Source organism: Aphidius gifuensis, linkage group LG1 (genome assembly GCF_014905175.1).
Source record: "Aphidius gifuensis isolate YNYX2018 linkage group LG1, ASM1490517v1, whole genome shotgun sequence".
Taxonomy (NCBI): Eukaryota; Metazoa; Arthropoda; class Insecta; order Hymenoptera; family Braconidae; genus Aphidius; species Aphidius gifuensis.
Window position 1 is genome coordinate 788,169 of NC_057788.1, and position 23,656 is coordinate 811,824.

A 23,656-nucleotide genomic window follows, 5' to 3' on the forward strand; every position below is an offset into this window, starting at 1 on the left:
TTGTGATAATCCGGAATCCTTTATAAATATACTACCAATAACAGGACTTTATTATACAGGTGGTTTGATTAGTACATTACCACTAAATTCATTGCAATGTCTACGAAATCTCGAAAAATTGTCAATATCACAAACACAATTGACGACAATCGAAGCTGGTGTATTTGATTCAATGAACATTCTCAAATATATTCATTTGGCATTCAACAAATTAACTCGTATTTCTACTGGTATTTTTGATAATCTAAAAAATATCATTACCCTTGACCTGAATCATAATAAAATTATTGAAATTGATGACAAATCATATATGAAATCCAGGAACAATAATCTACATCTTCTCAATTTAAGTTACAATGAAATTTCAATTATTAAAAAAGATACTTTTGAAAGTTTTAAATGCAGTCAGTTGGATCTATCACACAATAAAATTAGCCAAATTGAAGATGATGCATTTAAATATACCAACATTCACGATATATTTTTATTTAATAATTTTATCATGTATGTAAAAATGAAAGCCTGGAAGATTTCGTTATTTACTTTTGTTCATGTTCAAAAACCATCGTATTTCATAACATTCTGTTCAGGAAAACGAACAAGAATTTGTAATCATTTTGGATCGTGTGAGTCCAGATGCATTGATTACATTTTCAGTCCACCAGGATTAGGTTAAAACAAAATTTAAAAAATTAAAAAAAAAAAATTTTTGTTTTTACTATTCAATATCAACATTATTTTAATTTGAAAAAAAAAAAACCTCGAAAGATTATTTTATTCACTGATGTTCATTAACAATATAAATACAATAATCTTAAATATTTATAATATTTTTTTCTGTTTACGTTTTGGGAAAACCAATTCAAAAAATGTTTAATTATAATTTGATTTTGTAATAATAAGTTTATTTAAACTTACTGAATTTTTGAAATACTCTATTGTCTCTTGATTAATTGATTATACTGTCAATTATTTTTACTTTTCTCAACAATAAATTTAGATATTAGCATTATTGTTTTTCTTTTAAAAAATTTAATTTACTCATTCATAAAATCTCAACAAGTATATAAATAATTTTTAAAATAATTTTATCAAGCAATTATCTCAATTTAATTTTAATTAATTTTATTCATTGTCGACATCATGTCACATTAATTAATTATAACAATAGTAAAAAATTATATGTAATATAAAAATCAAAAACGTTGAATAAAAAAAAAAAAAAATTAAAAACATACTCAATTAATAAAAAAATCATTTACCTTACCGACACACATGTTGCCTCTTTTTTTTTTTTTCTTCAAATAAAGCTGATATTTCACTATCATATCAACAAATATAAATATATATATATTTTGTTTTTGATAAATCATCATATAATTCGAGAAGCCCCATATTACGCAACAAGCTAGAAAGAAAAAAATCAATTTCAATCGATATTCCACCAAACAAAATGGCATTTTTGGGCAAAGTTGTTTTAATAACCGGAGCAAGTTCTGGAATTGGTGCTGCAACAGCAATTCATTTATCACAACTTGGTGCATCATTATCGTTGACTGGTCGTAATCGCGATAATCTTGAAAAAATTGCAGAACAATGTAAAGAACGTAAGCCATTTTTGATAACCGGAGAATTAACAAATGAAGATGATACAAAAAAAATACTTGAAAAGACAATAGAACACTATGGAAAATTGGATGTTTTAATAAACAATGCTGGTACCATTGAAAGAGGTAGTATTGAAAATACAAGTCTCGATCAATATGACAGGTAATTACTATTAATTTGTTCTACTTGTAAATTCAAGATGATAGCAAAAATTCCAAATAACAAAAAACATTTTTAGAGTCTTCAATTTAAATGTGAGATCAATGTACCATTTGACAATGTTGGCTGTTCCTCATCTTGTTAAAACTCAAGGTAACATTGTCAATGTTTCAAGTGTCAATGGAATTCGTTCATTTCCTGGTGTATTGGCATATTGCATGAGTAAATCAGCTGTTGATCAATTTACACGTTGTACTGCAATCGAACTAGCATCAAAACAAGTTAGTAAATAATTAATAATAATTTATAATCAACTATATCAATATTTAAAATAATTAATTATCAATTTAAGGTACGTGTTAATGCAGTTAATCCAGGTGTTGTTGTGACAAATTTACATGAAAGAAGTGGAATGTCACCAGAAGAATTAAAAAACTTTTTTGAAAGAAGTAAAACAACTCATGCACTTGGTAGACCAGGTGAACCAGAAGAAGTTGCTAAAACAATTGCATTTTTAGCAAGTAGTGAATCCAGTTTTATCACTGGTGCAACATTACCAGTTGATGGTGGGCGTCATGCTCTGTGTCCTCGTTAATTTAACAAATATTTTTCATACATTTATTTTATACATTTTTATAAATAAATAAACAATGATTATTTTTGAATGGTGTTATTTATTGTTGGTCATTTTTAGTATCAATAATATCTTGTTTCCATAAATATTCTTTAGCATAACCAGACTTTGGAACACATGATTTTTCACATGTAAAAATAGCAAGTATACCCCAATCTAAACTATTTAATTCATGATTTAATTCCAGATCATTTAATAATTGTGGCATTATTTGAAATTCAAATTGTCTTGAGCCACCACATTCTTCACAATTTGGAATGTTATTTATTTTATTTTTTGATGATATGTAGAGTGGTTTACCTCCACGATTATATCTACAAACAAACAAAAAACAATAGAAATAAATATGTTATATCAGAAAAAGAAATAAATTATTTGATAAATACCTTAAAACTTGATCTGGTTGTTTATTTATTTTAGCACGAAAATCAATAAAATTTTCATCTTCTTCATTTGTTGATATTTTTAATAAATCAGCATCAACATCTTGATCATTTTGTAAACTACCAGCATTACCAGATTCCAACATTGAATTAAATATTTCAATTTCTTTATTTTCTTTTTCAAGTTCACTCTTTACATCACCATCATCATCATCAGATATTTTTTCAGATTCAATAACCAGCTCATATTCTGGAAATAATAGTGAGCTTTTATTATCAATAATATCTGTATTTGTATCATTGCAGCTTTGTTTATGTCCATTTTTCCAATCATGTATTTGATGTGATCTTGAGCAGTAATTAATTTTTTTACATTTCGAACATTTACTTGGTGCTGCAAGTCCACAAACATGACATATTTTCATCCATTTATCAGCAGCTAAAATTAATATCAATTATAATTAATTAATTAAAATAAAATTGTTTAAAAAAAATGTAGACTTACTTATGTCTGGCTGCCAATCTTGTCTCTCTACAGGTGGATCAGAAGAATAAAATTCATTTTCTCTTGGTAATTGTGATCTTAATACAACAAAGTTATCACTATTATTATCCTGACAACAATTATTATTTTTACAAACAAATATAAATATTACTCTATGAAATCCACTATCATCATTTTCATATGGAGCATAAATTTGACATAAAAAAATACATGGATCATTACATTTTTTACATTTAACAATATCACAACCAGGTATATTTTTTAAATCAAGCCATGATGGTTTTCCTCCAACTTTACTTGAAAAAAAACGTGAATCAAGTCGCCAAGATTCACACTCTTCAATAAAACCAAGATCAACAATGTGCTCCATTATAAATTTGTTATTAAAATTTAAAAAACAAGTTTTTTTTTTTTTTTTTTTTAATAAAAAGTGAGGTTAACTTTAAAAAAAAACATCAATCTTTAGGCCAGTATTTTCAACAAATTTTTGTGTCTGACGTCAAGCAATCTCTCTCTTTCTCTCTCTCTATCAATTCTCTTCTTGATAAGAAAAAAAAAATATATAAAAAATAAACCAAAAGAAAAAAAAAAAATATAAAATGCCAGCAAGTGACAAGTAAATATAACTAAAAAAAAAAACCAATAATAATAATGGCACAGTAACATCATCAATAAAATTTCATATCATCATCAATTAAATTGGTATATTAATAACATTCTAATCATTATTAATATTATTATTATTATCATCAAATTATTTTGTTTTTTTTTAACTTTTAAGACGAATTGTCTCGTGATAATAATTTGACCATGAATTATAACATTAAAAAACAATATGTGAGTGGAAAAATTGTTGGTAATAATTGAATTAAAATTGAGTAAAATAATTATCCTGATTCCTGACATACACAGGTATTTTATTTTTATTATTATTTTCATCATCTAGGTATGCTAAAAGGTGAACAGAATAAAAATACATAGATAACTCAAAAAAAAAACAGTGGCTACATAAAATATATCTTGTATGTAAGCAAAAATAAAATAATAATAATAAATTGTTATTTAAAAACGTATATTTTATATTTAAAAAAAAAACAAGTGGATAAATAAATTGTTAAAAAATGGCGGATTGTGAATCGGAGGTACTTCAATCATCACCAATAATAAATAATAAAAATAATGAAAATAATACAACAATAATAAATAATGGACAACAAAATATGGATGATAAAAAATCATCAACAACAACAACAACAACAACATCATCAATGTCAATTGGACAAGGACCAAGATGTGTTACAATATATAAAACAGAAACTGGTTTTGGTTTTAATGTACGTGGACAAGTTAGTGAAGGTGGACAATTAAGAAGTATAAATGGTGAACTTTATGCACCATTGCAACATGTTAGTGCTGTATTACCACATGGTGCTGCTGAAAAAGCTGGTGTTCGTAAGGGTGATAGAATTCTTGAAGTGTATGTTTTTTCTTATTAATATATAAATACTTTTTCAGTATTTTAATTGTTAATTAATTATAATTTTTAGGAATAATATTAATGTCGAGGGTGCAACACATAAACAAGTTGTTGATTTAATTAAATCTGGTGGTGATGTATTGACATTAACTGTTATATCAGTAACACAACAAGAAGCTGAACGTCTTGAACCATGTGAAGATATAAGGTATATTAAATTGATAAACTATTTGTTATATTATTTAACAATCATTGTTGTTGTTTTTGTTTGTTTTTTTAGTTATGCATCAGTAGATTACAGTGAAAAACGTTCATTACCAATAAGTGTTCCTGATTATCATGTACGTGAACGTAAACATGAACGTTTTGTTGTATTTAATGTATATATGGCTGGACGACATTTATGCTCACGTAGATATCGTGAATTTGCAGCACTTCATATATCATTAAAAAAAGAATTTATTGGTTTTAATTTTCCAAAATTACCTGGTAAATGGCCATTTCAGTAAGTAACATAATATTATTAATAGAAATATTAAATATAACTTAATAATAATAATAATTATTATTATTTAAAGATTAAGTGAACAACAATTGGATGCAAGAAGACGTGGTCTTGAGCAATATCTTGAAAAAGTATGTGCAGTACGTGTTATTGCTGAGAGTGATTCAATGCAAGAATTTTTAACAGATAAATTAGATGATGATGGTGATCAAGGACCAGCTGTTGATTTAAAAATAATGCTACCAGATAGAGAAATAATACTTGTAACATTACCAAAAGCAAGTTTAGCTAAAGATGTTTATGAAGCTGTTTGTTGTAAAATTGGTCTTGATAATGATACATCAAAATATTTTTATTTATTTGAAATTGTTGAATATAATTTTGGTAATAAACAACATAATATTATCAATTAATCAATTAATTAATTAATAACTATATATATATACGTATTATTAATATTTATAATTATTCATTTTAGAAAGAAAATTACAACCACATGAACATCCACATACACTTTATATACAAAATTATTCAACAGCAAGTGCAACATGTTTAGCAATACGTAGATGGTTATTTAATATATCACGTACATTAAATGAACAAGCATTAACATGGATTTTTTGGCAAACAGTTGATGAAGTTAATCGTAGTCATATTAATGCTGGTGAAAGATTATATCAGTTAAAAGCACTTCAAGATGCATCAAGAAAACATGAGTATTTAAAATTAGCACGTGAATTAAGTGGTTATGGTGATATTGTATTTCCACATTGTCCTTGTGATTCACGTAAAGAAGGACATGTTATTGCTGCCATTGGTGTTGGTGCATTTAAATTACATGCTGCTAAAGAAGATGGTACATTAGAATCACAAGTTGTTGAATTTCAATGGAGAAATATAACGAGATGGGAAATTGATGAAGAAGGAATGGCATTTTGTTTTCAATATACTAGACAAGATAATAAACCACCAAGATGGCTCAAAGTATTTACTCCATATGTAAGTTTTTTATTTATTTATTTGTTAATAATTATAGTTGTTTAAATTCATTTTCTTTTTCTTGGCAGTATGTTTTTCTTCAGGACTGCTTTGATAGAATAGCTGAAGAGGCTAAATGGGACGAAGGTGAAGAATGACAAATAAATTTATCAACAAAACAGTAAATAATTTATTTTGTTTATCTTGATACCAGTTTTTATTATTTTTATTTTTTATTATTTTATTTTATGGTGATTTTTTTTTCTACTAGTCTAATTGTAGATTTTTATTTTATTTTTTTCTTCTCTTTTGTGTATATAACTGGCTTTCATGACGAGAAAAAAAATTGTAATTTTTATTTTTTTTCATTCTTCCAAGGAGTTCATTCGCGTTGGGAATATATTTTTTTTATTTAAAAAAAAATTTATAGCACAAGTATTATTTAACTTATTATTTCATTCTTTTTTTTCGAAATTTTCGTTGTTTTTTTTAGATACATTGACTGTGCTACGAGTGTAGCCTGGATAAAACTAAAATTAAAATTAAAAATTATCAAGTTACTTATCTTGGCGTGTTAAAGATAAATAATAATAAATTTTAAAAAAACAATTAGTATTTTTCACAAATAATTGTTGAAAAAATAATTTTTAAATTTTTGTTGCTGTTAGATATTTCGTGTTATCTATATTTGAAAATTAAATATAATTAATAATGTGAAAGATAAAAAAAAAAAAAATGAATGAACTCCTTTGAATAATCCAAAATTATAAAAAAAAAATTAATAATGATCTGATATCCAATGACTGTTGATGATTGAATTATCAAAATGAGATGTAAAAGTATTACAAAAAATATTACTTTATAAATTTAAGATATATTATTGTTATTATTATTTAATAATAATTAACGGCTTAATAATTTGTCCGGCCTATTACCTAATTAGCATAATTATTATTTAATATAATGTCAAACAGTATAGCTCAACATGAATCATCATTGCACTAAGAAAAAAAATAGCAAATTAAATGTAAATATTTTAATTTTTTAAAAAACAACTCAAGTTTATTTAGTTGACTTTTATTTTTTATTATTAATAATAATAAGACATTTATTTTTTATTTTTTAATTAACGCCATACATTATTATCAGCAAGAAATTTATTCTTTTTTTTTTTTTGTTTATCAAGCCTGTTGTACACTAGGCTCAAAATATAATTACGTACATAAATTTTAATATTTCGTTGAAAAATAAAAACTTAAAAAAAATATATATATATATTTTACATATTTTTTGTTTATTATAAATTATTAAATGATTATTAAAACATTTAAATTTTAAAAATTTGTTACAAATTTCCTTGGTAATGTAAAAAAAAAAACACCAACGAGTTTATAAATTTTTTGAAAATTAAAAAAAACAAAAAAGCACGTTGTATGAAAATGAAAATTAAAAAAAATTATAATAATACTTGAATTTAATTGTAGCCATGATATCTTTAAATATACATACACATTACGACTATAGTTATTTGCTGATTATAAATAAAATAAAATAAAAAACAAAATGTTATTTTAAAAAAAAAAAAATCGAAATAATTGTTATGCTATTTTTTTCTCGAGAGAAATTAGTTTAGAAATTAAATTAAAGACATTAGATGAACATATGAAGAGTATAAAAGACAAATGAATAAATAAATTCCAATATAATAATAATAATATAAATAATAAAATTTATGTTTGTTAATTAGTTTAATTAGAAAGTTAAAAATACTTTTTTTTTCGTTTTTTTTTTTTTTTTTTGAATCCTGAGTATTAAAATACATTCTTTAAAAGAAAATAAGGAAAAAATGTTGTAATTTGTTTTTTACATATTAACTAATCAGACTTTCTGTTTAAAAAAAATGAATTTATAATTAAAAAATGAAAATTTTAAATATTTAAATATGAATTTGTAGTGAAATATTATGTTTTTTATAATCAATTTCAATTTGATGTTTAATATTATCAAGTGTATCATAAATAATTCTAAATGATGGTCTATCATTTGGTTTTTTACTCCAACAATATTTCATTAAATCATAAATTGATGCTGGTGTATTATCAGGACATTGCAATACATTATCATCTTTAATATATTTAACAACTTCTTCATGTGTCATACCATAATATGGCTGTAATGCAAAACTAAATATTTCCCATAAACAAACACCATATGCCCATACATCAGATTCAATTGTATATTTATTATATAATATACTTTCTAATGGCATCCATCTAACTGGTATTGCATCCTGTTCATCACCTTTATAATAATCTTGTAAATATATTTTTTGTGATAAACCAAAATCAGCAATTTTAACAATCATATTATCATTTATTAAACAATTTCTTGTTGCTAAATCACGATGTACAAATTTACGATCAGATAAATAAACCATACCAGATGCAATTTGTAATGATATATTAATTAAATCTATATGTGATACCTTAATATAATTATTATCATCTTTATTATGATAATATTTTATATTATTTTTAGTAATACATGAACGTAAATATTCATTTAAATCACCACGACCCATATATTCAAATAACAAACACATTGGATGTCCAATTGCACATACACCAAGTAATTTAACAATATTTGAATGATCAAATTCAGCAAGTAAACATGCTTCACGTTCAAAATCAACAAGTAAATCTTGTGATGCTTCTTCTTTAAGCATTTTAACAGCAACATTTGTAAATTCTTCATTGTCAATTAAACCTGGTGCTTTTGCATGAAATACACGTCCAAATGCACCTTGACCAATATCTCTTATGTATATTATATTATTACGTGGAAATTCTAATTTTTCAAGTTTTGGATTTAATTGAGCTGATGTTTTATGATATGCATCATTATTTGGTAATTTATCAAGATCAATATTAATATTATCATTATCTTGTGTTGTACAATATCTTGTATTGATATTTATACTATTATTTATTGTACTATTATTTTTTCTATTAGATTTTTTATTATTTAATAATAATAAATATAATGTAGCTATTATTATTATTAATAATATTGTTATTATTGTTATTGTTAATGTTATAAATAATGGATTAATAAGTATGTTATTTATGAATTCATCATTTTCATTGTAATTTGTATTGCTTATTGTAAAATCTTGTGATGTTGTTGTTTGATTATCACATTGTGGTATATCACAATGTTCCCAACGTACCAATGGATCTGTTGTAAAACACCATGGTAATTTTTCATCACCACCAGCATTACGACAATAATTTTTACCATTTTTAATTTGTGGAAATACATTTGGTGGTTTATTATGATAATGTGGTATTTGTGATGACCATGATTGACAATTTAATCCATTTTTAGTTTTATTCATATTACCCATGTAAAATCTACCATTATTTTTAATACAATCATATGTTACTTGATTTGTATTAATATCAGTTAAATGTACATGTGAACATGTTATTTTATTATCATCAAGTTTTGGTAATAAATCACAATCAGGAAGACGAAAATTACCACGTGATCTTATAAATATTTGACGTTGTTTGTTGTCTTCAATAAGTGCCCAATCGTTGAAGCAAAATTCATGTCTTATTGCTTGACAATCTTCATAACAAAGTTGTAGTTTTTCTGATTTATAACAACTTGGAAATGCATACATGCATAACATTTTTTCAGCAGCTGAACGACATGGTTCTTTTAGTGTTGATATTAACTCATCCCATAAATTTATTGTTGTCTGTTCATTGAGCCAACCACCACGATTGTCTTTTGTATCATTGAACCATACAAAACCAGTTAAATATTTTTTACAAATGTTGCCATTGTATGGAGCACAATATCCTTGATTATCTAAATTAATTTACATAAGATTTTTTGATTATTCATTTATTTTTCGTAGTAATATTTAAAAAATACAATTTATTTAATTATTTTTTTACTTACTTGATGATGATTCTGATGATGATAAACTATTTACATTGATTATGTTAATTAAAAATATTAAAAATAATGATAATATCATTTTATTAAATAAATTATTTTACAAATTAACAACAAATATTAACTTAATTTATTAATTATTTAAAAATTTACTTCGTTTTTATTATGGTATTGTTATTTTTTTGACATGTTTTTATATATATTATTTGTTTATATTTTATGACACACTTCGATTTTCTACTATACGGCATACGCGCCGGGTTCGGTTATTTATTTTTTTTTTTTCCGAATGATTTCGATTATAATCGGATATAAAATGGCGATGTTTGAATAAAAATGCAGCGGGAAAATTTAAAATTAATATGAAATATAAATTTTTTTTTAATGTTGTTTATTCAATTTTTATTTCGATGTATTTTAAATAGATAATTTTATTTTAATAGAACATGAAATAAAAGATTTTTTTTTTTTTATATTTGTAAAATTTTTTTTTATTTGTAAAATGACGAGATGATATTTTTCATTAATATTTATATATTTGTTAATTCAATTTATTATAATTTATAATAGTTTATAATATTTTTATAACAGACTTTTTTTTTTTTACAACGACGATAGAATTATTGAATAGAAACATATCTTGAATATTGATACCATGTTTTATCATGCGTTCTATATAAAGAGCTGGTACCCATCATTTTTATACTAAAAAAATGAACAGTCAGCATATTGATATTTTAATTTATATTATCCTAATCCTGGTGGATTGGAATTGTAATCAATGCATTTGAACTCACATGATCCTGAATGATCACAAACTCTTGTTCGTTTTCCTGAACAGAATGATATGAAATACGATGGTTTCATAACATGAACAAAAGTAAATAAAGGAATCTTCCAGGCTTTAATTTTTATATCACTGATAGCATTATTCAATAAAAATATATCGTGAATGTCAGTATCTTTAAATGCATTATCTTCAATGTGGCTAATTTTATTGTGTGATAGATCCAACTGACTGCATTTAAAACTTTCAAAAGTATCTTTTTTAATAATTGGAATTTCATTATAACTTAAATTGAGAAGCTGTAGATTATTGTTACCAGATTTTATCAATGATTTATCATCAATTTCAATAATTTTATTATGATTTAGCTCGAGTGTAATTAAATTATTAAGACTATTAAAAATACCAGTAGAAATATGAGTTAATTTGTTGAATGCCAAGTATATATATTTGAGAACGGTCATTGAATCAAATACACCAGCTTCAATTGTCGTCAATTGTGTTTTTGATATTGACAATTTTTCCAAATTCCATAAACAAATTAATGCATTTGTTGGTAATGTAATTATTGAACCACCTGTATAATAAAGTCCAGTGATTGGCAGTGAATTCTCATTGGATATTGGATTATTACAAATATTAATTGAAACATCATTTAAAATTTCCAATACTCTTATACTTGGAACAGTTTTCAGCACATTATTGATATATTTCGAAAGTGATTGTGGATTATATTTAATTTCAATACGAAGATAATTAAGTGACGTTAAACGATCAAATAAATTTTCTTTTAGTTGAATCGGTCCAACGTCTAATTCTAAATTTTCTAATTTCGTTAAACCATCAAATGATTTTGGATGAATGATAAATTCACTTTTAATTGTTTTATGTATGATTAATGTTTTCAAAAATACTTGAATATTTGATCCTTTAAATGCATATTCATTGATTGATGATATTTTATCTCCAATAAATTCAAGTTTGTTACTGGGTAACTGTAAAAAATTGGAAAACGAGCTTTTCTCAGGATTTTGTAAGGAAACAAATGATAAAGATTTGTTCTTCATACAAATTTTGTATAATTTATCAATAAGGCAATTATCTTCAATTTGAGAATCATCGATATACCAAAATCGAGCGTTATCAAAAACACCAACAATATTATGGTAATAAAGATGATCAAGATTCATATCTTTAAATGCACCATTATCAATTTCAATAATTTTGTTATAGGAAATGTCCAATGCTTTTGTTTGCATTCCATAAAATGTATCTTTTTTAATATGAGTCAACAAATTATAACTCAAGTCAAGCGATGATAAATTCAAATTCGTAAATACATCACTATCAATTGTTTGTATTTGATTTGATGATAGACTCAAATATTTGATATTATTAAGACCGTCAAATGCATGGGGTTCAATCGTTTCTAGATTGCTATTGGTTACAGCAATGTGTTCAAGTTGCTTCAAACACGAAAATGCAAGTTGTTGTAAGTTTGTAAATTTTCCATATTCATAATGAAGATTTGTTAAATTAAAATTATCATTTGTGCATAATTTTTTATCACAAATATTTACTTTATCTTGATGAGACAGTAATAAAGCTTCTAATAATTTGACATTTTTAAATAACTGACAGGGAGGTATAGTGGATGATTCATCTATTGTAATTTCTAGAGATCTTAATGACGTTAGACAGTCAAAAATATTTGATTTGATTTCAATTGGCAGAGTATTGAGTTTAAGATATTCGAGTTTTTTCAATCCAGTAAATGATGAGGGATATAAGCACAATATCGTAGAAAAAGAATTAATTATCAAAATTTTTATACTCAAATTCTGAAATGCATTTTCTTCAATTGATGAAATATTGTGGTCTGTTATTTCGAGTGTTGAAGGTTGCCAATTATCAATAAGATTTTTGACTAATTTAAGTTTCGTGCTTGTTGTTTTACAAATTTGAAAATAATATAACTTACTGAAGTAACATATACTGTCATTAAAATTGATCAAATTTGATGATTCCTTAGATTTGTTTCCAAAATTATTATACATATTTATTATGGCAGTATCATATTTTATATATTGATAATAAACAATTGTATTATCATTAAAACCCCAATTCAAATTATTAACAGTAAACAAATCATTATTAAATAGATAAATTTTATTAACATGTGCGGAATTAAATGCTCCATCGAGAATAGCAACGATCTGACTTTGTGTGAGATCGATAACATCGCATTTCATATTTTGAAAAATTCCTTCTTTAATAATGTCCAGCGAGTTGTAGCTCAAGTTGAGTAGTGATAATTTGTTACTTACAATTTCAAAAGCTCCTTTATCAATTTCATTTATTGAATTATTACTCAAGTCAATAATTTCCAAGTTTCGGACATTAAATACATTTGAAGCTATATGAGTCAATTTATTATTTGATATAAAAGACACTTTTTTTAATTTCTTTAATACATTGAATGAACCAGATGAAATCAAAGTTAAGTTGCTTTCCCGTATTGTGAGCTGTTGAAGATTTTTTAAACAATAAAATGATTGACGTGTTACTACTGTCATGGAACCACCAGTATATTGAAGTTCAAATATATTGAGAGAAGTATTTTGTCGTGTGAAATCACAAATGTCGACATCTTGATGATTAACAAATTCCAATTTATGTAAATTTAAATGTTTATCCAGCAAATCATTGAGATATGATTGTGTTTCATTGGCCACTTGAATTTTCAGATATTTTAAATTATTCAAACCATGAAAAATATCAGTATCCAATAAAACAGAGGCCGAATTAATTTCAATATTTTCCAATGCTGCTAAATTTGAAAAAGCAAGTGGGTCAATATGTAATTTTGTATCAGCCAAATTGAGTTGTAAAGATTTAATTGATGACGATGATGACATACTTTCTAATGCTTTATCTTGAAAGACGTTAACTTTTTTATTTGTTATTTCAATTTTATCAGGATATTTTTTAATAGCTGAATCGTTGTCTCTAAAAAATGTCCAGTTACCTGACTCACATTTTTTGTAGATGCCCGTGATAGTTGTATAACAATAATTTGTCTCCGAAGATACAAACGACGACGGATATATTAATAACAATAATAATTTAATTATTATCCACAAAATTTGAATGTTATTCATTGTGCATGTATATCAGAATGAACCACTGATTTTAACGAGTTAGTTACCCGTTGGTAAATTTCAAGTATATAATTTTTTTCAAACAATCGGGTTTGAAGTATCAAATGCGACGTAATTTTATGTCAAATTTAAAGTTACACCAGACACTCAGATGTTTTAAGTTTATTCACTTCTATTTATACTTCTAACGCCAACCCGGAAATAATTTATTTATCATCTTTTATCAGTAGTTTTAACTACATTGCGATAACATGTTCATATATAGAAACTCACAAAATTATTTTTTTTATCATAGTACAAATACCTAGTTACAAAAAATTTTTGTATTTACTTGTCGCTTTTTTAAAACGCTCGACAACATGGTTGTTATCATCAACGGTACAGCTTCTTCTAAATTATATCAAATAAATATCAAAAATTAAACAGTTATCACAAACTGAAGCAAGATTATTTCTATACATAATATACTTAGTAACAATAGAAATATAAAAGTAATTTTTTATTCGGAAAATAATTATATAATTATTGGAGAAATATAACAAGATAGAAAATTGATGGAGAAGGAATGGCATTTTATTTTCAATATACTATAGACAAGATAATAAACCACCAAGATGCTCAAAGTTTTTACTCTATATATAAAAGTAAATAATTTTTTTGTTTATCTAGATACCGCAGTGTCTATTATTATTCTTATTTTATTTATCATTCTTACAAAGAGTTCATTCGAGTAGGGAATGTATTTTTTTACAATTTATAGCACAAGTATCATTTATTTTATTTTTTATTTTTCGAATGATCTCGATAATAATCGGATATAAAATGACAATTGTTGATGTTTGAAAAAAAATACAACGGTAAAATTAAAATAAATATTTTTTGTGTAACATATACATTTAGTGTAAATTTTTTTTTTTATATTGCTTATTCAATTTTTATTCAATTTTTATTTACATTCTTAAATAAATTTTTAAAACGTTAATTTTTTATTTGTTCAATTTCGCCAGGATATTTTTCAATAATTAAATCGTTTTCTTCAAAAAATATCCAATTACCTGCTTCACAACTTTTGTGAATTCCCATGATTGTTGTATGACAGTAAGTTGTTTTAGAAAAAACAAACAATAGATGGAATAATAATTATGATTTAATTACTATCCACGAAATTTCAATATTATTCATTGTGAGTATATATTTAATAAACCACTTATTTTACTAATAATATAAGGTCAGAGTTAATTTTTTTTTTTTATATCATTCATCAACCGAAACTAATCTTATAATTCCTTACATTTTTATTGTCAGTATATTTTTTAGAGTGGATAAAATTTTAATAAAATGTACCGAATTCTTCTTTATCATGATTTAAATATTCATTTGAGTTACTAATATTGTTTGATAATTGCTTTATTTAAACAGTGATAATTTACGTGTCTTTTTTTTTTTTTTTCAAATAAAACTTTTCCATAGAAAAATCTCATTTAAATCCTGGATAACTTTTTAGTAAAAAATATGAATTACATTATTTTCATTTATTCTTATATAATTTTTAAGTTTTGTTATTTTTAATTGATTTATCTCTTCAAGATAATGACATTGAAATAAAAAGAAGCTACTTATTAACTATTTTCAACATTATATCATTATGTTATGTGATGAAATTAAAAAAAAATTTAGGTCTTTTTTTTTCGATGAAAACAGTCATATTATGCTATTGTATAGAATTACAGTTCAAATAAAAAAAATAAAAAAACGAAACGTATAATAGAATTAATTATGAGTCATAATTTATGACATTTAATTTTTTGATAGTTTGTTACGACAGACTTTGATAAAAGAATTAAAATAAATGGTACTTTTTTTATCTCATCTGATTCTCATATACCTTATCTTATTAACAAAAGCTCGTCATTTATTTTTCATAGAAATTAAATCATGACGTGACAATTGTGTTGCCAAGTGGTTTTATATTTTATTATTATTTTTTTTCTTATTTAAATAACTTGATTTTTTTAAATTCTATGTACTTCACTGGCGAAAGATTTTATACTTATATTCACAATATTCTTTCTCGTTTCGAATTGATGATAAATAATTGAATAATATTGGTTAGCATAAATATGACAAACAAGTACTTAGATGATTAATACTTATTTTTCAATTAAATCTAATAATGAGTTAGATTATTTTCATTTTCCGAGTTAATTATATTATATGTACTAGAAAAATTCATAGTCAAAAACAGCAAGTATGATATTTATATTTTAATTTATTTTATCCCATTTTATCCTAATCCTGGTGGACTAGAAATGTAATCAACGCATCTAGACTCACACAATCCTGAGTGATCACAAATTCTTGTTCGTTTTCCTGAGCAGAATGATATGAAATACGATGGTTTTTTAACATGAACAAATGTAAATGATGGAATCTTCCAAGCTTCTTTTATTGGCAAAATGATATTATTATTAAATAAAAATATATCGTGTATTTTGGTATATTTAAATGCATCATCTTCAATGTGGCTAATTTTATTGTGTGATAGATCCAACTGACTGCATTTAAAACCTTCAAAAGTATCTTTTTTAATAATTGGAATTTCATTGTAACTTAAATTGAGAAGATGTAGATTATTTTCACTGTATTTCCTCAATGATTTATCATCAATTTTAATTATTTTATTATGATTCAGGTCAAGGGTAATGATATTTTTTAGATTATCAAAAATACCAGTGGAAATACGAGTTAATTTGTTGAATGCCAAATGAATATATTTGAGATTGTCTAGTGAATCGAATACACCAGGTTCAATTGTCGTCAATTGTGTTTCTGATATTGACAATTTTTCCAGATTTCGTAGACATTTCAATGAATTTCGTGGTAACGTACTAATTAAACCACCAGTGTAATAAAGTCCTGTTATTGGTAGTATATTTATAAAGGATTCTGGATTATCACAAATATTTACCGAATCGCTATTCAAAATTTCCAATACTCTTATACTTGGAACAGTTTTCAGCACATTATTAATATATTTCGAAGGTGATTGTGGATTATATTTAATTTCAATACGAAGATAATTAAGTGACGTTAAACGATCAAATAAATTTTCTTTTAGTTGAATCAGTCCAACGTTTAATTCTAAATTTTCTAATTTCGTTAAACCATCAAATGATTTTGGATGAATGATAAATTCACTTTTAATTGTTTTACGTATGATTAATGTTTTCAAAAATACTTGAATATTTGATCCTTTAAATGCATATTCATTGATTGATGATATTTTATCTCCAGTGAATTCAAGTTTGTTACTTGGTAACTGTAAAAAATTTGAAAATGAGCTTTTCTCAGGATTTTGTAAGGAAACAAATGATAAAGATTTGTTCTTCATACAAATTTTGTATAATTTATCAATAACGCAATTATCTTCAATTTGAGAATCATCGATATACCAAAATCTAGTGTTATCAAAAACACCAACATTTTTATGGTAATAAAGATGATCAAGATGTATATCTTTAAATGCACCATTATCAATTTCAATAATTTTATTATAGGAAATATCCAATGCTTTTGTTTGCATTCCATAAAATGTATCTTTTTTAATATGAGTTAACAAATTATAACTCAAGTCAAGCGATGATAAATTCAAATTCGTAAATACATTATTATAAATTTTTTGTATTTGATTTGATGATAGACTCAAATATTTGATATTATTAAGACCGTCAAATGCATGGGGTTCAATCGTTTCTAGATTACTATTGGTTACAGCAATGTGTTCAAGTTGCTTTAAACACGAAAAAGCAAGTTGTTGTAAGTTTGTAAATTTTCCATATTCATAATGAAGGCGAGTTAAATTAAAATTATCATTTGTGCATATGTTTTTATCACAAATATTGACTTTATCTTGATGAGACAGTAATAAAGCTTCTAATAATTTGACATTTTTAAATAAATGACATGGAGGTATAGTGGATGATTCATCTACTGTAATTTCTAGAGATCTTAATGACGTTAGACAGTCAAAAATATGTGATTTGATTTCAATTGGCAGAGTATTGAGTTTAAGATATTCAAGTTTTTCCAATCCAGTAAATGAATAAGGATATAAGGACAATATCGTAGCAAAAGAATTAATAATCAAAGCTTTTATACTCAAATTCTGAAATGCATTTTCTTCAATTGATGAAATATTGTGGTCTGTTATTTCGAGTGTTAAAGGTTGCCAATTATCAATAAGATTTTTTACTAATTTAAGTTTCATGCTTGTCGTTTTACAAATTTGAAAATAATATAAGTTACTGGGGTAACATATACTGTCATTAGAATCGATCAAACTTATTGATTTCACTGATTTATTTCCAAAATTATTATACAGATTTATGGCAGTATCATAATTTATATATTTATAATAAACAATTGTATCATCATTTACACCCCACTTCAAATTATTGATAGTGATCAAATTATTATTAAATAGAAATATCATATTAACACGTGAGTTATTAAATGCTCCATCAAGAATAGCAATAATTTGACTTTGTGTAAGATCAATAAGTCTGCATTTGATATTTTGAAAAATTTCTTCTTTGATAATGTCCAGCGAGTTGTAGCTCAAGTTGAGTAATGTTAATTTGTTACTGTCAATTTCAAATGCTCTTTTATCAAGTTTATTTATTGAATTATTGCTCAAGTCAATAACTTCCAAGTTTCGGACATTAAATACACTTGAAGCTATATGAGTCAATTTATTATTTGATATGAAAGACACTTTTTTTAATTTCTTCAATACATTAAATGAACCAGATGAAATTAAAGTTAAATTGCTTTCTCGTATTGTAAGCTGTTGAAGATTTTTTAAACAATAAAATGATTGACGTGTTACTACTGTCATAGAACCACCAGTATATTGAAGTTCAAATATATTGAGAGAAGTATTTTGTTTCGTGAAATCACAAATGTCGACATCTTGATGATTAACAAATTCCAATTTATGTAAATTTAAATGTTTATCCAGCAAATCATTGAGATATGACTTTGTTTCATTCGCCAGTTGAATTTTCAGATATTTTAAATTATTTAAACCATAAAAAATATCAGTGTCCAACAAAACAGAGGCTGAATTAATCTCCAAATTTTCCAATGCTGCTAAATTTGTAAATGCACGTGGTTCTATATGCAATTCAATATCAGCCAAATTTAGTTGTAAAGATTCGATCGATGAAGATGATGATATATTTTTCAATGCATTATTTTCAAAGATGTTAACTTTTTTATTTGTTATTTCAATTTTATTAGGATATATTTTTATGACCGAATCGCTGTCTCTAAAAAATGTCCAATTACCTGTCCTACAATTTTTGTAGGTTCCCATAATTGTTCTATAACAATAATGGGTCTCCGAAAAAACCAACGACGATGGATATATTAATAATAATTTAATTATTATCCACAAACTTTTATTGATATTCATTGTGGATGTATATTACAATGAAGCACTGATTTCAAAGTGTCATTACCCCGTGGATAAATCCCGTATATAATTTTTTTTAAATTAATCGATTATGAAGTAACAAATGCAACGTATTTCAATATAAAATTTAAAGTTAGACCAGACATTCTGATGTTTTAAGTTTATTCACTCTATTTTATACTCCCAACGGCTACCCAGAAATAATCCATTAAATTTTTTTATCATTTTATTATCAGTATTTTTTTATTGTGACATGTTCATACATATAGAAACTCACCAAATATTGTTTTTTTTATCATAATACAAATACTCGTTTGAGTTGCAAAACAATTGCCATATTTATTATCTACTTGTCGCGTCTTTAAAATTTAGGACAACTTACTCCTTATCACCAACAGTACAGCTTCTTTCAAATTATATTAAATAAATATCAAAAATTAAACAATCAACTGAAGAGAGATTTTTCACATATACTTAGTAACGGTAGAAATATAAAAGTAATATTTTATTCGAAAACTAATTCTCCATATATAATTTAAAAACATGCATTACGTTTTTTTTGTTGATTTTTTTGAAATTTTGTCAATTTGTTCAAATATTTTTATTACAATAAAAAGACACAGATAAACGAATAGAATCACCTATACTGGCTGCTGATAAAAATATATATATATATATATCGTCGCATTAAAGGATGAAGGGCGTTAGTGCCATTTTTGGGAATTTTTTTTTTAATAACGGAAAAAAGGCGTAAGTGCAAATTTATTAACTTTTGGGATTTTCATCTAATTTTAAGGCTTAAAAAAAAAAAAAGGAAAAAGGGCGTAACAACCTTTGATAAAGGATAAAGGGCGTATGTCCAGGGACTTACGTCTTTTTTCCGTTATCAAAATAATTTTTGATAAAGATGGAGCATTTCCAATTTTATTTTCAATTTATTCAAAGGCAGTGTACATAGACTGATCATTTATTTATTGATAATTATGAATAAATAATCAATAATTTAAAAACACTACCTTTGAATAAATTGAAAATAAAATTGGAAATACGCCCTTCATCTTTTATCAAAAATTATTTTGATAACGGAAAAAAGGCGTAAATCCTTGGACATACGCCCTTCATCTTCTATTAAAAATGATTTTGATAATGGAAAAAAGGCGTAAGTCCCTGGACATACGCCTTTCATTCTTTATAAAAGGTTGTTACGCCCTTTTTCCTTTTTTTTTTTTAAAGCCTTAAAATTAGATGAAAAACCCAAAAATTAATAAATTTGCACTTACGCCCTTCTTCCTTTAAAATTGACGTTTTTGGCACTTACGCCCTTTATCCTTTAATGCGACGATATATACGCAGGGTAACTCGTAAGTCGTGCATGGTAGATAGATATACATAAAATTCTGAATAGTAAATATTTTTTTAAAATTTTTGATCTATGACGCTCTATGACAGAGAACACCTGTTTGAGAACACCTGAGTCCGACAGTAAATAATAACAGTTTTTTTTATTTAGTTCAATATTCAAACGCAATGTAGCTAAACCATAAACACTATGAGTAACAATGAGTAATTAATTTTTCGTGCTGATAATTTTTGTTATTATAATTTCAACTGAAACTTTTTGTTAAAAAAAAAAAAAAAAAAAAGATTATGTAATAACCTAAATAATTAGTAACTATAGATAAATGTGTACTATTATAGCTGATCCCTTTTTTTCTTTTTTACTATGTAATAAAAAAAAAAAAAGTAATTAATTTTTGAATCATTTTCTTGACCTAATTTTTTATTTAGTTAAAGTGATCCAAAAATAAATGCATGAAAAGTAGTCAAATAATAAAAATAACTGGGATCAAAAATGTGCTAATAAATATTTAGTGTAAATTTTTTTCTTTTATACTGTTTATTTAACTTTTAACTATTACATTGTTGAATAAATTTTTTTCATTTTTTGATTCGATATATTTAGAATGAATAAATTTATTTTAATCGAACGAGAAAAAAAAAAAAAAAATTTTTTTTTAAATTACTTATTTTTCATCAGTAAATTGACAAGACAATATTGTTTATTAATATATTTATATACCTAAAATATTTTATTTATATTTTTGTTGATTAAATTTATTATAAATTAATTTTTTTGATTGCGATATTGTTTATAATATTTTTATACATTGGGCATATTAATTTACAACGTATATTATATATTTTTTGAGAATAAAAATACTAGAATGATTCTATTTTAATTGAAAACCATTGATAATTATGAATATTCCGAGATAATAATAATTATTTGTATATGTTTTGATGATTCAACCATACCGCAATATAAGGGGATAACACATTCTAAATTGACAACGATCACAATGTGTGACTTCTCCTGTTCTTAATACACAATATGGTACAGCATGTACTGGTTTGTTTAATGTAACAATAGTAAATGACGGAATCTTCCAGGCTTTACTTTTGACATCGACAATAGAATTATTAAATAGAAACATATCTTGAATATTGGTACCTTCAAATGCATCATTTTCAACGTGGCTAATTTTATTCTGTGATAAATCCAACTGAATGCAATTAAGACCTTTAAAAGTATCTTTTGTAATCATTGAAATTTCATTATAACTTAAATTGACAAGTTGTAAATTATTGTTACCAGATTTCATCAATGATTTATCATCGATTTCAATAATTTTATTATGATTTAGTAAGACTATTCACAAATGCAGTTAATTGAATGCCAGATATATATTTGAGAACGGTCATTGAATCAAATGCTTCAATCGTCAATTTTTCCAAATTCCATAAACAAATTAATGCATTTGTTGGTAATGTAATTATTGAACCGCCTGTATAATAAAGTCCAGTGATTGGCAGTGAATTCTCATTGGATATTGGATTATTACAAATATTAATTGAATCACTATTGAGAATTTCCAATACTCTTATACTTGGAACAGTTTTCAATACATTATTAATATATTTCGAAGGTGATTGTGGATTATATTTAATTTCAATTTTCAAGTAATTTAGTGATATTAAGGGATCAAATAGATTTTCTTTGAGAGAAATTGGTCCAACATCTAATATCAAATTTTCCAAATTTAACAAACCTTCAAATGATTCAGGATGAATTAAAAATTCACTCTTAATAGTTTTATGAATATTTAATGTTTTTGGATAATTTGTAAATAGCAAATCTTTAAATACATATTTACCCATTGCCGATATTTTTTCGTCAAATATTTCGAGTGTGTCACTTGTTATAAGCCACCCGACAAAAGACGTTAATGATGATTTAGAAAATGAATATTTATTTGGTATGTCAACAGATGATAAAGTTTCACCCTTTATGCAAATTCTGTATGTTTTTTGAGTTGCACAATTAACTTCAATTTGTGAATCATCAATATACCAATAACGAGAATTAACAAATACTCCATCATTATTATTGTAATAGAACAGATGATTGAGATTCATGTCTTTGAAAGCACCATTATCAATTTCTACAATTTTATTATTTGAAATATCCAATACACCTGTTCTGACACCAATAAATGTGTCTTTTTTAATATGAGTCAATAAATTATCACTCAAGTCAAGCATCAATAAATTTTTATTCATAAATAGTTTATTATCAATGGATTTTATTTTATTCGATGATAAACTTATATATTTAATATTATCAAGGCCATCAAATGCATGAGGGTCCACTGTACTCAGATTGCAATTTGTTACAACCAGATTTTTCAGTTTTTTTAAACATGAAAAAGCAAATTTTTGAATATTCGGAATTTTTCCATTTTCATAATGAAGAGTTGATATATTAAAATTATTATTATTATTCATGCATTTTTTTTTATCACAAATATCAATTTTATTTTGATGAGTAAGATATAAACTATCAAAAAATATGAGATTCGTAAATAATTGACACAAAGAAATATTAGAAGATTCATCAACTGAAATTTCAAGAAACTTTAATGATATTACATTATCAAAAATATATGATTCAAT

The 23,656-nt window shown here is 24.7% G+C and overlaps 5 protein-coding genes across 7 annotated transcripts; 2 read left to right on the forward strand and 3 right to left on the reverse strand.

The window, feature by feature from the left end:
* The first annotated feature begins 1,322 nt into the window (after positions 1–1,322).
* On the forward strand, positions 1,323–2,432 carry LOC122860709 (3-oxoacyl-[acyl-carrier-protein] reductase FabG-like). Its single transcript, XM_044164635.1, has 3 exons — positions 1,323–1,770; positions 1,847–2,048; positions 2,120–2,432. Exons 1-3 carry the CDS (start codon positions 1,454–1,456, stop codon positions 2,360–2,362), a joined length of 762 nt encoding a protein of 253 aa, XP_044020570.1. The 5' UTR covers positions 1,323–1,453; the 3' UTR covers positions 2,363–2,432.
* A 9-nt stretch (positions 2,433–2,441) lies between these two features.
* On the reverse strand, positions 2,442–3,696 carry LOC122860710 (programmed cell death protein 2). Its single transcript, XM_044164636.1, has 3 exons — positions 3,290–3,696; positions 2,788–3,223; positions 2,442–2,715 (listed from the first exon to the last, which is right to left on the reverse strand). Exons 1-3 carry the CDS (start codon positions 3,657–3,659, stop codon positions 2,442–2,444), a joined length of 1,080 nt encoding a protein of 359 aa, XP_044020571.1. The 5' UTR covers positions 3,660–3,696.
* An 82-nt stretch (positions 3,697–3,778) lies between these two features.
* Positions 3,779–8,190, forward strand: LOC122860713 (sorting nexin-27). 3 transcript variants are annotated; one of them, XM_044164638.1, is made up of 8 exons: positions 4,071–4,126; positions 4,236–4,311; positions 4,389–4,766; positions 4,837–4,974; positions 5,047–5,271; positions 5,345–5,655; positions 5,750–6,270; positions 6,339–7,311. In XM_044164638.1, the coding sequence occupies exons 3-8, from the start codon at positions 4,411–4,413 to the stop codon at positions 6,405–6,407; spliced, it is 1,620 nt and encodes a 539-aa protein (XP_044020573.1). In that variant the 5' UTR covers positions 4,071–4,126; positions 4,236–4,311; positions 4,389–4,410; the 3' UTR covers positions 6,408–7,311. The 3 variants fall into 3 exon arrangements, with proteins under 3 accessions (XP_044020575.1, XP_044020573.1, XP_044020574.1); XM_044164639.1 differs by lacking the exon at positions 4,071–4,126 and adding an exon at positions 4,130–4,145; XM_044164640.1 differs by having other exon boundaries at positions 3,779–4,766; positions 6,339–8,190.
* LOC122860711 (tyrosine-protein kinase transmembrane receptor Ror2) lies at positions 7,310–10,491 on the reverse strand. The gene is made up of 2 exons (XM_044164637.1): positions 10,222–10,491; positions 7,310–10,128 (listed from the first exon to the last, which is right to left on the reverse strand). Exons 1-2 carry the CDS (start codon positions 10,298–10,300, stop codon positions 8,186–8,188), a joined length of 2,022 nt encoding a protein of 673 aa, XP_044020572.1. The 5' UTR covers positions 10,301–10,491; the 3' UTR covers positions 7,310–8,185.
* Positions 10,492–10,965: 474 nt separating this feature from the next.
* Positions 10,966–23,263, reverse strand: LOC122847799 (chaoptin-like). Its single transcript, XM_044145655.1, has 5 exons — positions 22,850–23,263; positions 22,546–22,786; positions 17,585–17,763; positions 17,135–17,485; positions 10,966–12,000 (listed from the first exon to the last, which is right to left on the reverse strand). The coding sequence occupies exons 1-5, from the start codon at positions 23,261–23,263 to the stop codon at positions 10,966–10,968; spliced, it is 2,220 nt and encodes a 739-aa protein (XP_044001590.1).
* Positions 23,264–23,656: the final 393 nt, after the last annotated feature.